Here is a 15,133-nt window from a genome sequence, read left to right as displayed (position 1 = left end):
AGAACAGTCACCAGGTTATTGTCTGGGGTGGAACATTTCAATTATGAAGAGAGACTGGATAAGCTGTGTTTGTTTTCCTTGGAGCAGAAGAGGCTAAGGGGGTACATGATAGAGGGGCACAAAGCTGTGAGTGGCATGTATAGGTATAGATAGTAAGAAACTATTCCCCAAGGCAGCGTTGTCTAAGACCAGAGAGAATAGGTTTAAGGTGAGGAGTAAGAGGTTGAGAGGAGATCTGAGGAAGAAATTTTTCACCCAGAGGGTCGTTGCAATCTGGAACACACTGTCTCAGAAGGTGGCTGAAACAGGCACTCTCACAACATTCAAGAATTACTTGAATCACCAAGGCAATGCAAACTATAGACCAAGTGCTGGTAAATGGGATTAGTATAGATAGGTACTTGACTGTTGACATAAACATGGTGGGCCGCAGGTCTTATTTCTGTGCTGTATGACTCTATGGTTATCTGTGTGTGGAAGTGCCCAGGCCAATTTCCTAGATTACACCCTGAAATGAACTCAAGCATAATCTATTCCAGATAAAATCACTTTTATGCCTGCATGGACTTCCTATCAACATCAAGTTAGCTGAGCCTTAGACAACACTTTTGCCAAAATAATATGTAAAAATTAATTAATGGGCAGTTTTATTAAAGATATTACTGCTCAATTTGTGTTTTCTTAATTTTGCAATAATCACTGGAATAATTACCTATCTTCTATTTTCCATGGATACACAGAGGATTCAAGAAAAATGAGTAACTGCTAACTGGATGGAAATGTCAAAAGATGTTCTCTGCCCAATCAAACGTTCTGCACTGGCAGAACCATCCACCAGCTACATAATGTGCCACAACATGCATTATGTATAATGTAGGCTAATCTGAACTGGATGTCAATAGGACACCCCACATGACTAATAAGCCAAAGGATAGCTCCCAATACAAATACAAGATAGAAGTACCCAACCAACTTCAGTAATAGCAAGCCACACTTAACATGGTGCTTCAGAGTGCCAGAGTGATAAGCAGCCAGCACTACATTTTTGGTCACGTGTGTACCTATATCTGCAGCTCTGCAGACTCTAAATTGGAAATGTAATGGGAACTTGCCAAGACACAGAAGCCAAGCTGCACTTCAGCTGCAAGGAGACATATTGCAAATATGCAACATTGACTGCAGAAATTGTAATTGTCAGCTGTGATCATAAACTTTGCCAAATTGCAGTTGTGCACTGGAGTAGAGAAATCTATCCTCACGGGCATCTTGTATAACACAATCAAAGGCCATCAACTCCATCATTTCTACATACAGGGCCCTCTCCTTTCATCATGGGCTGCTACTTATTAATTCCCTGCCCTTCCACCTTGGTGGGTTGAGATTACTTTCAAAGCTCTCCACAGATATTTCTAATTTTTGTTTCCCTCCAAGTCCTCTCACGAGATTCCTTTTAAACTGAACCCAATCTTTTAAGTTTGGTATAAATACAATTTTCCTCTCCAGCCAAGAATATAATTTCTTGATCAACCTGAGGGTGTAACTAGAGTTGTGAATAATTATGCCAATAAATTTATACCAAATAATTGAATGATCTAAAGTTTGTGATTCCATTGGTTCTTAAAGCAAACCTGCTTTACAATGTAAAATAAAAATTACTTCCCATGGGGCTGAGGAAAATGTAAAATATTAAGATCTAAATGTGCCTTTGTAAAGATACTGGAGCTTTGGAATTCAGTACTCAGTGTGCATCTCTGGAAAGGAGTGTTTTTGCTATTAAGAGAAGACATTTAATTATACTGCAGCACACAGGGATCTAAATAAAGGTCTTCCTGCCTCAAGCACCATAACTCTAACAGTGCAAAATAATAGAATTTAACAACAATTATTTTTGACACTGGTGCTTGATTAGGACTTTTCTTTATATTATGAAACCTTATGTCAAGAAATTATAATGAAAAAACAATGCATAATCCTGCACTGACATGGGGCAGAATTTTACTCACTGATTATGAATGGGAGTCACATTCCTATCATTAGCATTCACTACCAGCAGTTTTTGAGAGGGTGCAAACATACCTTGGCCCCGGTTGTCTGGGGAGAAACTTGACAAAATATATTAACTATTGAGATGCTGGTGAATTTGTTGGTGACCAATGCAAACACAGCTTCCTTACTGCAATTCAAGACATTTTAACATAAAATGTGAGATTTGCAATAAGAGGATGATTGAAACCTTGGATCCCGAATCCTAATTCTCAATCCTACTCCACCATTGAATAAAATCATGGCTGATTAGATTTTAGCTTCAATTCCACATTCCTATTTACCTGCGGTAACCTTTCAGCCCCTTGCTTATTCAGTCTCCGCCTAACTCTGCCTTAAAAATATCCTAAGATTGTGCTTCCATCATCCTTTGAAGAAGAAAGTTCTAAAGCTCCATGCCTCTCTGAGAGAGATTTCACTTCATCTCTATCTTAAGTGGGCAACCTCTTATTTTTAAACAGTGACCCCTAATTTTGAATTCTCTCACAACTATCCACATCTATCCTATCCTCAGGATCTTGTATGCTTCAATCAAATCAGTTTTCGCCCTTCTGATCCCTTGCGACATAAGCAAAGCCTGTCCAATCCTACCTCACAACACAATCACCCGTTCCAGGTATTAGTCTAGCAATCCTTCTCTGAACTGCCTCCAATCCATTCACATTCTTCCTTAATGAGGAGACCAATACTGCACACAGTTCTCCAGATATGGTCTCGCAGGTGACCTAGATAACCGAAGCATTACCTCGCTACTTTTCTATTCTATTCTGCTAGCAATAAATGACAGCACCTCCTCCAGATTCTGGGAACTTTTAAATCTAATGACCCTGAGACTGTTTAAAAGTAAAAATAACTCTTTGCAATATCCTGCAGAAATTTTCTTGTTCAAGATGTCTACAAACTAATAGTACAGGCAATCCTCAGATTATTGACAGGGTTCCATTCCTGAGAACTGTTTGTAACTTCAACTGTCTGTAGTCAGAAATGAACAACAGTATGTAGGAGAGGAATGTGACGGGAGAGTGAGCAGATACGGGAAGAGTGGCCGCCAGCCTGCCTCACTAATTCAGTGAGTGAGTCTACTCAGCACTTCCAGTTCTGCTTGGCTCGACCCAGCCCCCAGTTGTTGTGACTCCGTGGGGGTAAGGGGGGGATTGGGGGGGGGGGGGGGCGGGGAAGCCGGCAAGCATGTGGGGAGAGAAGGCATGCGGAATGCCGCAGAAATATAAAGCCGGCAAATCCATCCCCATCCATCCCGCCAGTCTCCCAGACACTTGGTTATATATGTGGGCTTCCTATAAGTCCAGCATTCGTAAACTGGGGAAGACCTGTAATACCTTCATTTTCCTGATGGGCAGAGATGGAAGTTGGACTTGTGGCTGAATTCTTCCATTGCCTTTTATATTCTGCTCATTGCCTAGTCCTGGTGGCTATGCAGATTATTCATTTGCCTGACACTGAAAATCATTTGCATACTAAATACAATGACATCTATCAGTCTTGAACCTGTTCACACTGCATTTAATTAGAGATTAAATGCAGTGTGAACGGGTTACATCACTACAATCACCAAGATCCTTTTCCATGTACTTGGATTTTCATTAGTTTTTATTTTTGGAGCTTCACTCCCTTTTGCATTTACCAAATTAAGTAAACATATGATTAACCCAATTGTTAAACATGCAATACGAATATGGTTTCAATTTCATAAATTTTTTGGATTGAATAAATTTAATTTGTTAAATCCCATTCAATCTGATTTTTTCTTTCATCCATCCAGCGTTGACTCAGCTTTTTCTACATGGAAAAGGAAGGGAATAGTATGTTTTCGTGATTTATTCATTGATAACTGTTTTTCATCTTTTGAACAACTGTCTAACAAATACAATTTGTCTAGGTCACACTTTTTTCGATTTTGGCAGATTAGAAATTTCTTAAAAGCTACTATACCCTCTTTTCCGACACCTTACAAAACTGAAATTACGGGAAAAAAATTAGATCTTAATCCTTATCAGAAGAGCTTGATAGCAATAATCTATGATTTAATGATGAAAATACATCCAGAATCACTGGACAAAATTAAGAATGAATGGGAAAGTGAACTCCAGACATCTATACCTACAGAGACATGGAAGAAAATTCTTCATTTAGTTAATACATCTTCAATGTGTGCCAGACACTCTTTGATACAGTTTAAGGTAGTTCACAGGATCCATATGTCAAAAGATAAGCTAGCCTGTTTTTATCACCATATAAATCCTATATGTGACAGATGTAAATCGAATGTGGCTTCTTTGACACATATGTTTTGGTCCTGTCCTCTTTTGGAAAAATATTGGAAAGACATTTTTAACACTACCTCAACTGTATTGAATATTGATTTACAACCTCACCCTATCACTGCAATTTTTGGATTACCAAGGATAGAGTCTGGCCATTTATCTGCTTCCACTTACCGTATGATTGCTTTTGTTACATTAGTGGCCAAATGATCCATTTTGCTGAAATGGAAGGATCCAATATCCCCTACTACTTTTCAATGGTTCTCTCAAACTATATCATGTTTAAACTTGGAAAAAATTAGGAGTGGTACTGTTGATCATTTGCTTAAATTTGAAGATATCTGGAGTCCATTTATCCAATATTTTCACATGATATAGGTCCCCTTTCAATAACTTTCTAATTTAAAGGAACAGAGTTGACGACATAATATTGCTCTGTTTTTACTGAGAAATTTCAGTCCAGTCTTTTTTGTTCTTTTTTGAAATGTTTCTGTTTAATTTGGTTTGATATATTGTTTATAATTTTTCTTATTGATTTGGGGATTTTTTTCTTTTATATATATAATAAATCTTTTTCTTTCCTTTCTTTTATATTATATTCTTTTACTAAGAGATCATGGGATCTACAGACTTTTTTTATATTTTGTTGTTCTTTATGATTATCTATGCCATGATTGTTCTCCTGATCTCTTTGTATTACATGTACAAACATTAATGTTATATATTAATCTGTATTAATTTGAAAACTAACAAAAAGATTGAAAAAGAAAGAAAGATCCTTTTCCATTGTGAATACTGAAGTAAAGTATTCATTAAGTACCTCTGCTATTTCCTCTGGATCCATACACACTTTCCCACTGTTACACTTGAGAGGTCCTATTCTTTCACATCTTATCCTCTTACTCTTCACGTACTTGTAGAATGCCTTGGGGTTTTCCTTAATCCTGCCCGCCAAGGCCTTATCATGGCCCCTTCTGGCTCTCCTAATTTCCTTCTTAAGCTCCTTCCTGTTAGCCTTCCAGATCTCTAACATTACCTAGCTCTCTGAACCTTTTGTAAGCTTTTCTTTTCTTCTTGACTAGATTTATTACAGCCTTTGTACACCACGGTTCCTGTACCCTATCATAACTTTCCTGTCTCATTGGAACATACCTATGCAGAACTCCACACAAATATCCCCTGAATATTTGCCACGTTTCATCTGTACTTTTCCCTGAGAACATCTGTTCCTGATTTAAGCTTCCAGTTCCCTGCCTGAGAGCCTCATAATTCCCCTTATTCCAATTAAATGCTTTTCTAACTTGTCTGTTCCTCTCTCTCTCCAATGCTATTGTAAAGGAGATAGAATTATGATCACTATCTCCAAAATGCTCTCCCACTGAGAGATCTGGCACCTGACCAGGTTCATTTCCCAATACCAAATCAAGTACAGTCTCTCCTATTGTAGGCTTATCTACATATTGTGTCAAGAAACCTTCCTGAACACACCTAACAAACTCCACCCCATCTAACCCCTTGCTCTAGGGACATGCCAATCGATATTTGGAAAATTAAAATCTCCCATCACAACAACTCTGTTATTATCACACCTTTCCAGGATCTGTTTCCCTATCTGCTCCTCGATATCCCTGTTACTATTGGGCGGCCTATAAAAAACGCCCAGTAAAGTTATTGATCCCTTCCTGTACCTAACCTCCACCCACAGAGACTCCGTAGACAATCCCTCCATGACATCCACCTTTTCTGCAGCCATGACACTATCTCTGATCAACAATCCCCACCTCTTTTTCCTCTCTCCCTGTCCTTTATGAAACATCTAAAACCCGGCACTTGAAGTAACCATTCCTGTCCCCGAGTCATCCAAGTCTCCATAATGGCCACCACATCATAGCTCCAAGTACTGATCCACGCTCTAAACTCATCCGCTTTGTTCACAGTACTCCTTGCGTTGAATTAGATACATCTCAAACTGTCAGTCTGAGCGTGTCCCTTCTCTATCACCTGCCTATCCTCCCTCTTGCACTGTCTACAAGCTTTCTCTATTTGAGAGCTAACCGCCTCTTCCCCAGTCTCTTCAGTTCGGTTCCCACCCCCCAACAATTCTAGTTTAAATTCTCCCCAATAGCTTTAGCAAACCTCCCTGCCAGGATATTGGTCCCCCTGGCATTGAAGTGCAACCTGTCCTTTTTGTACAGGTCACACCTATTCCAAAAGAGATCCCAATGATACAGAAATCTGAATCCCTGCCCCCGCTCCAATCCCTCAGTCACGCATTTATCCTCCACCTCATTCTATTTCTATACTCACTGTCGCGTGGCACAGGCAGTAATCCCGAGATTACTATCTTTGTGGTCCTGTTCTTCAGCCTTCTGCCTAGCTCCCTAAACTCACTTTTCAGGACCTCATCCCTCTTTCTACCTATGTCATTGGTACCAACATGTACCACGACTTCTGGCTGCTTTCCCTCCTGCTCAAGAATGCTGTGGACCCGATCAGAGACATCCTGGACCCTGGCACCTGGGAGGCAACATACCATCTGGGATTCTCGCTCACATCCACAGAACCTCCTGTCTGTTCCCCTGACTATCGAGTACCCTATCATTATTGCCCTCCTCTTCTCCTCCCTTCCCTTCTGAGCAGCAGGACCAGTCCCAGGGCCAGAGACCTGGCTACTGCTGCTTGATCCCTGTAGGTCATCCCCCTCAACAGCATCCAAAGCGGAGTACCTGTTTTTGAGGGGAACAGTCTCCAGGGTCCTCTGCAATGTCTGCCTGTTCCCTTTCTCTTTCCCTCCCCTGACAGTCACCCATCTATCTACCTCTTGGACCCTAGAAGTACCTGCTCTAAGGGGGGGTGACTGCCTTCTGATGCACGGCATCTACATAACTCTTTCCCTCCCTGATGCTTCACAGTGTTTGAAGCTGTGACTCCAGCTCATCAATTCTGAGTTGAAGTTCCTCCAGCCTCAAGCACTTAGTACAAATGTGGTCACCGTGCACCACAGCAGAGTCCACTAGCTCCCACATCATGCAGCTGCAGCACATCACCTTGCTCTCCATCTGAACTTTTTTTTTCTTACCTAGCTGTAGTCTACTTAAAAGATTATAACAGTAACAGTAAACCTTACCCTTACTTACCAGCTACTTGCCAGTGTTGTTGCAGATGGCCTCCGCCTCTTGATGCCGAAGCCTGTTGTGCCAAAGCCACTCACTCTGACTCTGTCCACTCCAAAAAATTTCAAACTGGAGCTGTTCTGTTGATTGTACGATGCCTTCATTTCATACTTCTGGTATTGCTCTGTTCTGCACGGTTTGGCAATTAATAAATTCTTCAACTTGCTGGTCTTTTTTAGCTACTACCATTATGAGAAAGATACCAGAAGGTTTCTAGGCATTTTAAGGTAATTTACATTCTTTTCAAGAGGTCAGTAATCTAAGCTGGATCATGGGTCAGACATGAAAAAAAATCATTTTACCACTGTATCAATAGATTTTACTTTCCCTTTGATGCTTGGTGGAAGCAGAAAAAGAAAAGTGGGGTAGTTTCAGAGCGGATAATCAACTCCAAACAAAACCTGACAAATGCCTGTGAATGTCAGTGCCTTTGAATCATGAAAGGGGATTGGACATGAATGAATTCATGAATGAGACAATCAAATTAGATGTAATAAGGAACCTAAGGAGAGGCTTGAAAAGGTCTGTATGCTTTCTCAAGAAAACTTCTATCTGCCCTGTGCAATGCATCTAATTTCACTACAAGAAAAGGTAAAGATTTAATGCAAAAGTAGAGGAGAGTACTGAACTATCTCATCTTTCACCAGTGCAGTTACACAAGCCCAGGAGCTCATGCTCATAGGAGTTTGGGGGGTGGGGATTGCGGGTTGGGCTGAATGGCCTACTTCTGCTCCTTTGTCTTGTGATCTTGTGAACTGGCAAAATCAGCATACCAGTCAGAAGTTAAGTCTTTGCTTTTCACTTTACGATACTCATAATCCTTGAAGCCAGGCTCATTGGCTAGTGCACTGCCTGTTGAAGGATGGTGATGTGGTGTTCATTCCCATGTCACCGGAGCACTGACAACTTTCACAAATTACTGGAGACTCTGAGGCTTTCTGCATCTATTATGGAACTTGCTCACTTGCTGAATGATCACTTTTATGAACATATTGCAAGTTAGTGTTGTGACAAAGCAAAAGAATCAGTTAACACAAGGGTCAGAAGTTAGCTGAATGATTTATCTAGATTTATGAAGAAGAATGAGCAGGTAAATCTAACACAAATTAAAATATAATTCTCAAGAGACAGCATGGAAGAGCAGCTGAGAGCAAAAAGAAACAAAGTGTATTTTGTTAGCTTTGTAGTTAAAGAGCTAGCAAGCACATGCAAACTTAAGTTGAGAGCATTTTATCAAAGAAAATTACTTGTTATGCCGGCAAATCTTGTGGGTTTGATTTTGCGGGCTTGTTGCAATTTGATCCTCAACACACCTATAAATTTCTCAAAACATAACTGCAGGAAGTCTTGCCGATTCTGCAACAAACTTAGTCTTTCCCTAAACAGATCGAAGGCCTCCATTAATGGCACTCATGCTCCTGTATGCCTTTGCTATTGAGTAGGCAACACAATATTTGTGGTTGTATGTGGATAAACCCAGATTTCATAAATCCAATTTCATAAATTACTTCCCATCAAAAGCAGTCGGTGAATGCTGCGACTAGACTGCAAAAATGTGGGTTTAATGTAGCTGTAAAATTTATTCTTCCTTCTTTCATTCGATCACTTCCTTCAAAATACCCAAATGCAAATAGTACAGGTGTGAAATCCATTTACAGCATTTTCATATGAAACTGTTTTATGACTTTAAATGTTGGACTGAACTTGATTTATAGCACTACACGCTATTAAAATGTACATGGCCATAATCTACTTTTTTTGCACAGTGCACACAACAGTACTGAATTTGTGGCATTCTCTTTAATACCATTTTCCTCTGTTGCAAATTACACAGAATTAGCTCCCTGGAGTGCAAAGGCAACACAGACCTAAACAGAGGCCAGCTGCAGCAGAGCTGCTAATGGAGAGAAAGATTAATTAGAAAAGCAGCAGCATGCAAATATGTAAATGAGTATTTCTCCATTACCTCTCCAATCACACTGTAATTGTTTAATTTTATGTGAAATGACATATTCTTCCTTCTGGTGTTTAGACCAGATGCAGAAGTTAAGGTTTTTGACAACTAACTATAATTATATTCTCTCTCCTTAGCCCTCAGAGAGCACCCTGAGATCCAGAAGTTGTGATCACCCACTTTCTACAGAGTCTTTATTAAAAAAAGATAAGCCACCAGTGCCCACACATGCTGGTCCCTCACATCCAGCTTTCTATCTATCCAGTCACCCCATCCAAGAGTCACCCTATTCAACCATCAAGTAAGTCATTAATCAACCAGCTACCATTAACATACAGAGAAATTTCAATCCCTTTATCTCAGTACCAAAGTCTCATAATGTCTGTATATTATTAATTGTAGTAAATATTAGTCAATTCTTTCCCCTCAACCTGGACTTGTCCCCTCAATATGACTGATTTCAATATTGTATCTATTTAATTGTTACTATATAGAAAATATACCCAGGTCAATATAGTTATTATTGCTGATTTATTTGTGAAAATTTAGAGTTCATGTACTATAACATGTGACTTTTGCATTTCATATGAATGGCAATCTTATAAATTTTAAACTCATGTCATTCCCTCCTCCCCACTACTCCAGTACTCACGCTGTGTACCATATTTTTCCAACCGGCGTAGCTTACATGGTACAATGCCACTCTCAGCCTTCCATTGTGCCCTTTCTTTCATCTCAGTCTGTGGAAGAGCTGGTGCTAAGAGTACAAAGAACATTCTCATGTTGATCTTTCCTCCCCTTCTAACAACCTTTCACTGCTTTACCACACTATCCTAAGCTCTGTCACAGAAAGAGATTACCAAGCAGACTCAAGTATGTACTCAAAGTCTCCATGAAGAAATACAACATCCCGATCAACTCCAGGAACCTCTGGCCCATAACTGCTCAAAGTAAGGAAGAAGCACTCCAGGTGGCATTGACAAACTTGAGTCCATGCTTCAGGAGCTCATGAGGCTCTGCATAAGTGGCAGAAGCAGTGGACCACCTCACAAACTGTCCACTCATCAGGTGCTTCCTGCCTCATCAGTGAAAGTCAGTGGTTCCCACATTGGCCTCATCAGCCACCTTGGAATACACAAGTCATCTTCGATCCTGAGGGACAGTTAAGATGAAGAAGAACACTCTGAATTATAGTGCTGTACCAACTTATAACACTATTATTAGTTTAGTTTCTGTTGTTTGAGTCTCTATTGTCAGACATGGAGTTCCAAAGGAATAGCTACAATTCAGCTACAGGTATTGCTGGAACTGATACAAAAGTGTCTCAAACACAAGTAAATTGACTAAAACGTGGGAACTGCATAGTCTCAATGGTAAAGTTTGTAAGTTAGTTGGACTAGTTTGAAAACTTTCTGCCAGTATGAGGTGTTTCCATTTTTTTTTGTTGTCACTGCATTTTCCAATGTTTGGATGGAAATGATGAGCAGCTTATCTCAATGGTATCTGCTGCACAATTCATAGCCACAGCTGACAGAGACACGAACTCAAGATCCAAGATGTTGGAAGCCCCTGCTAACCTTCCCTTTCATCTGTCAACTAGATACTGTCTCACTCAACCCAAAAACCAAGTTGTTGATATTTCCACAATACATCATGTCAGATGTAATGATCATTTTCACAAGCAAGTGAGTCTTTAAAAAAGACATGGCCGAGAAATTCTTCTGCAAAACTTCAAAGGACATATACTGTGCAGTGGAAAATCAGCCTAACCTAGATATGTAATGTGCCCTTTTCTGGCTGCCAGGAGATTCCACTCCTGATTTTTCAGCAGGATTTTCACCACCCCAGATAACATCAACAGCCGTGTAACGCACAACAGTCATCTTCTTCATGACTTACAACCTCACTAATCTGAAAAATGACAGTTCTTGTTTACTCAAAAACAAACAGATTTTAATAACCACATTTTACCTTACACCCTGCTATTTAAAGGGCCATTATATTTAAAGTTTTTGTCCCCACTGATATCTGCAGCCTCCAGGAACCTCAATTATAACCTTACACATACGTCTAGACTGCACTGACCAGAAGTCAAGGTCATGGTCACTCTCAGCTTCCAGACTCAGGATTGTTCCAGATGGTTGTTGTTGATCTCTTCCACAGCTCACAGTTTGCTGCTCGCTGCTGTGTTAGGGAGGTCACCCAAAGTCCGCACTTAAGGAGAGAAGATTCTGTCTACCTCTCTTTCTGCACAGGAAATGGTAGAACAGGCATGGGATCTGCTGACATTGTAAGCTTCCCTAAAGTGCATGCATTCACAGACTGTACTATTTCATTCATAGAAGGCAACATCTATCATCAAATATCCCCACCATCCGGGCCATGCCACCTTCTTGCAACTATCATCGAGCAGAAGGTACAGAAGCCTGAAGTCCCAGACCACCAGGTTCAAGAACAGCTACTTCCCTTCAACCATTCGGTTCTTGAATCAACCTGCATAACCCTTCTCTCTACTCAGTATAGCAACACTATGACCACTTTGCACTGCAATGGGCTTTTTTTGTTCTAATTGTGTTCTTTCTTATATAATTTATATGTGATTTATGTTTTCTTTGTGAATGTTGTGTCTTTAATGCTATGTGCCTGTGATGCTGCTGCAAGTAAGTTTTTCATTGCACCTGTGCATACATGTACTTGTGCATATGCCAACAAACTTGGCTTTGACCTGATCATCCCTCTTCAGAGACCTGTCTAACAACCTCTTACCAGGTGTGTCTGGCTCTAGTTGTGGAAGGTCTCAGTGACCCACTTACAGAAAGAACAATCCTTTTGCAGATATTGTTCTTCGTCAACCTCCTTTCAGGTCCCTCTGATGCCCTAAGAGCAAACTCTCACCACTGGCACCTTACCCATCCTTGCACCACTCATTCATTAAGTCACAGCAGTGCCCCATAACTAGAAGAGTAGAGATGGGATTGAGCTTTGACCTAATGCGTCCTAAGGCTCATCGAGCATGGTCCATCGCTGAATAGATTGTGGTGGAGCTGAATAGACTGTTGGCTTCAGGACAGCTTGTTGCTTATCCTCCATAACCATTGATTTTTAAATAAGCCAAAAATCCATCTCTGTTAATCTTGAATTTATTCAATCTTTTATCCTTCACAGCTTTCTGTGGTAGAGAATTTCAAAGGTTTATGACCCTCCCAGAAAAGAAATGCTTAATTATCTCTGGATGACATCTTATTCCAGGATTATTCTCCTTGCCTCCAGATGTTTTTCACAAGAGAAACATCTTTCCAGCTTCTACCTTGCAAAGCCCCCTTCGAATTTTATATGTTACCTCCTGCACATGGCAGTATGATAATGGCTAGATAATCTATCTCATTGATTTGCACCAAAGAATAATTGTGGCCCAAGGCACCAAGGATATTGGTCAACAAATATTGTTACTCATTAACTTGTATGTATCACCACCCATTAAGCTAGTGGTCTTATCCAGTATTATCACTAGTGGTAGCCAGAATGTCTCATTATTGATTAGCAAGCATATTCAGCACCACTAGTTACCCAGTATTATAAAAATACCAAGGCACTCATGGGACAGATATTCACTTTTAGTACTACAAATACTCAGCCTAGCCTGTCAGAATTGCACATTGGGAATTAGAATGCACAACTCATGATTTTCTAACCATTAATTGTTCTGAGAACCTAAGCCTAAATTAGGGATGTACATTACCAATCATAAAGCTCAGTGCCCGCAATGCCATAGAATTTTTCTAGCTTTTGTTTATTCTCTTAATCATAATAGTATTAGAATATAAATATAAACCTACCAACCACTCTGGTCTTGTGGGAATGAAATTCTCAGCCTATTGCTCTTAGTTTAAAACATCAATTGTTCTTTTGTTATCAGTTAATCACCCATTTGTATATCTAGATAGTTTTCTAACTTCACAGCAGTGGTGTGTCAAATCTCACCTACTGGGAGCACATATTGGAAATTTAGACTTGTTTTGTTCATGGTTTTAAAACCTAAACATTCAGAAAGTCATGGTCAGAATTTGTAATGTACAATCATCCCAGCCTGTGCAGTTTCCTACCAATTCGTTAGTTCTTTAAAATGATCCCTGTATGCTGTCTTAAGCAGCAACATGCAGACCCACAAATACCTAGCACTAACTGAAACTGTATTGTTGATAATTGGGAAGAAACCATGATATTATGTTGCAATAAAATAGTGTGTCATCGAAGGATACATACACAAAGGCAATTGATGAATCATTTAGAAATCAGTACTGTTAATGGAGTTATGAACACTGAACTAGAATTACACCTCTTTTGAAGTGAAAGATATAAAAAGTGAAAATGGTTATGAGTGTAAATTATGAATTTTGCATTTATCTTTAATCCTTTTGGCTCATTTAATACGTGTTGTAAATTCTGTTTCCCAGAAAAACTGAGCTTTCATTTTAATAATAAATTCTGATGAATGATGCACATCAAATTACATTTGCTCATACCTATGTACCTACAATCCCTCTGCAGTATATTTTGCAACAATGGAGTTCATGGCTAAAATTGGTTCAATTTTCTTAGAATGATAAATCTAGACATTCTCCAAAGCCTGAAAAATCACATAATTCAGTGGTTACTGGTGAGCCGATGAATGTTTTCTTTAAGAGACTGCCACTGCAGTTTTATTGTGTATGTGACCCAAGATTACGTATACACACTGTCTGTACTGTTACAAACCAGCAACAAAAGAAACACACTGAGTCACGTATAAGTGTTAAAAACTATTTTATTAGTAACTACTTATGATAATAAGAAAAATAAAAGTAAAAATGTTAGAATGTTAGAAGTAAAAATGTTAGATCTTAAACATTAACCCCAAAAACTAAACTCGAAGTGTGTGTGTGGCAAATTCCCAAACTCCAAGTCCAGGAATAGTTCTCAAAGTTCAGTTCAGCAAGCCGTAAGGTGAAACGTGAGCAAAGGCTTTTTCAACAACCACCGTTGACTGAAGACAAAACGTAGAGAAAATAGAGAGTAATTATGAAATCCAAATGTTCCACGATGGAACCCATATGACACCTCAGTGTCTACTCAGCAATGACTACTCCACCGTTTTGTTCCGAAGCATCTGCCACCCCGAAAGGCACTCGAATCGTGGCTGTCCACACAAATACCTGTTTCCCACTACAGGTTAACGACAAAGTGGACTCCACTGCTTTGTTCCGGAGTATCTACCACCCCGAAAGGCATCCGAGATGTGGCTGTCCACACAAATACCTGTTTCCTTCTACAGGTTAATGACAAAATGGACTCCACCAGATTATTCCAAAAATCCATTCATGGATTGTAGTGACAGGCACAGTTATTGTTTTTCATCCATCGATAGAGACTAGCAGGCTGCTCTCGCTCTCTCTCTCTCTCTCTCTCTCTCCTCTTCTGACTGACTCCTACTGTCTGCTCCAAAAAAACATCATTACGTCCTTCTGTTGTCGTTATCATGCCACACACACACGCACGCACGCACGCACGCACGCACGCACGCACACACACACACACCACTATGCTCTATCTTAAAGGGACATTCACCAATAGTAACCTAGTCCGTAACAGTACGGAAAGGCTATTCCTTTGCATGCTCCACCCAAGCTAGTGTCTTGAGGATG

At 39.9% G+C, this 15,133-nt stretch overlaps 1 protein-coding gene across 4 annotated transcripts in view; it reads left to right on the top strand.

Annotated features, from left to right (window-relative positions):
- Window positions 1–15,133, top strand: part of LOC127570639 (genetic suppressor element 1-like) — a 208,979-nt gene that overhangs the window by 151,096 nt on the left and 42,750 nt on the right. For all 4 annotated transcript variants that reach the window (XM_052016382.1, XM_052016385.1, XM_052016384.1 and 1 more), the window contains one exon: window positions 9,590–9,753. In XM_052016382.1, the coding sequence (XP_051872342.1) occupies window positions 9,590–9,753 (164 nt within the window). The remainder of the gene's footprint in view (window positions 1–9,589; window positions 9,754–15,133) is intronic.

The sequence above is a fragment of the Pristis pectinata genome, chromosome 5 (assembly GCF_009764475.1).
Source record: "Pristis pectinata isolate sPriPec2 chromosome 5, sPriPec2.1.pri, whole genome shotgun sequence".
Classification (NCBI taxonomy): domain Eukaryota; kingdom Metazoa; phylum Chordata; class Chondrichthyes; order Rhinopristiformes; family Pristidae; genus Pristis; species Pristis pectinata.
The sequence above is the reverse complement of the archived record's forward strand: the minus strand, read 5'-3'. Positions and strand labels throughout refer to the sequence as shown.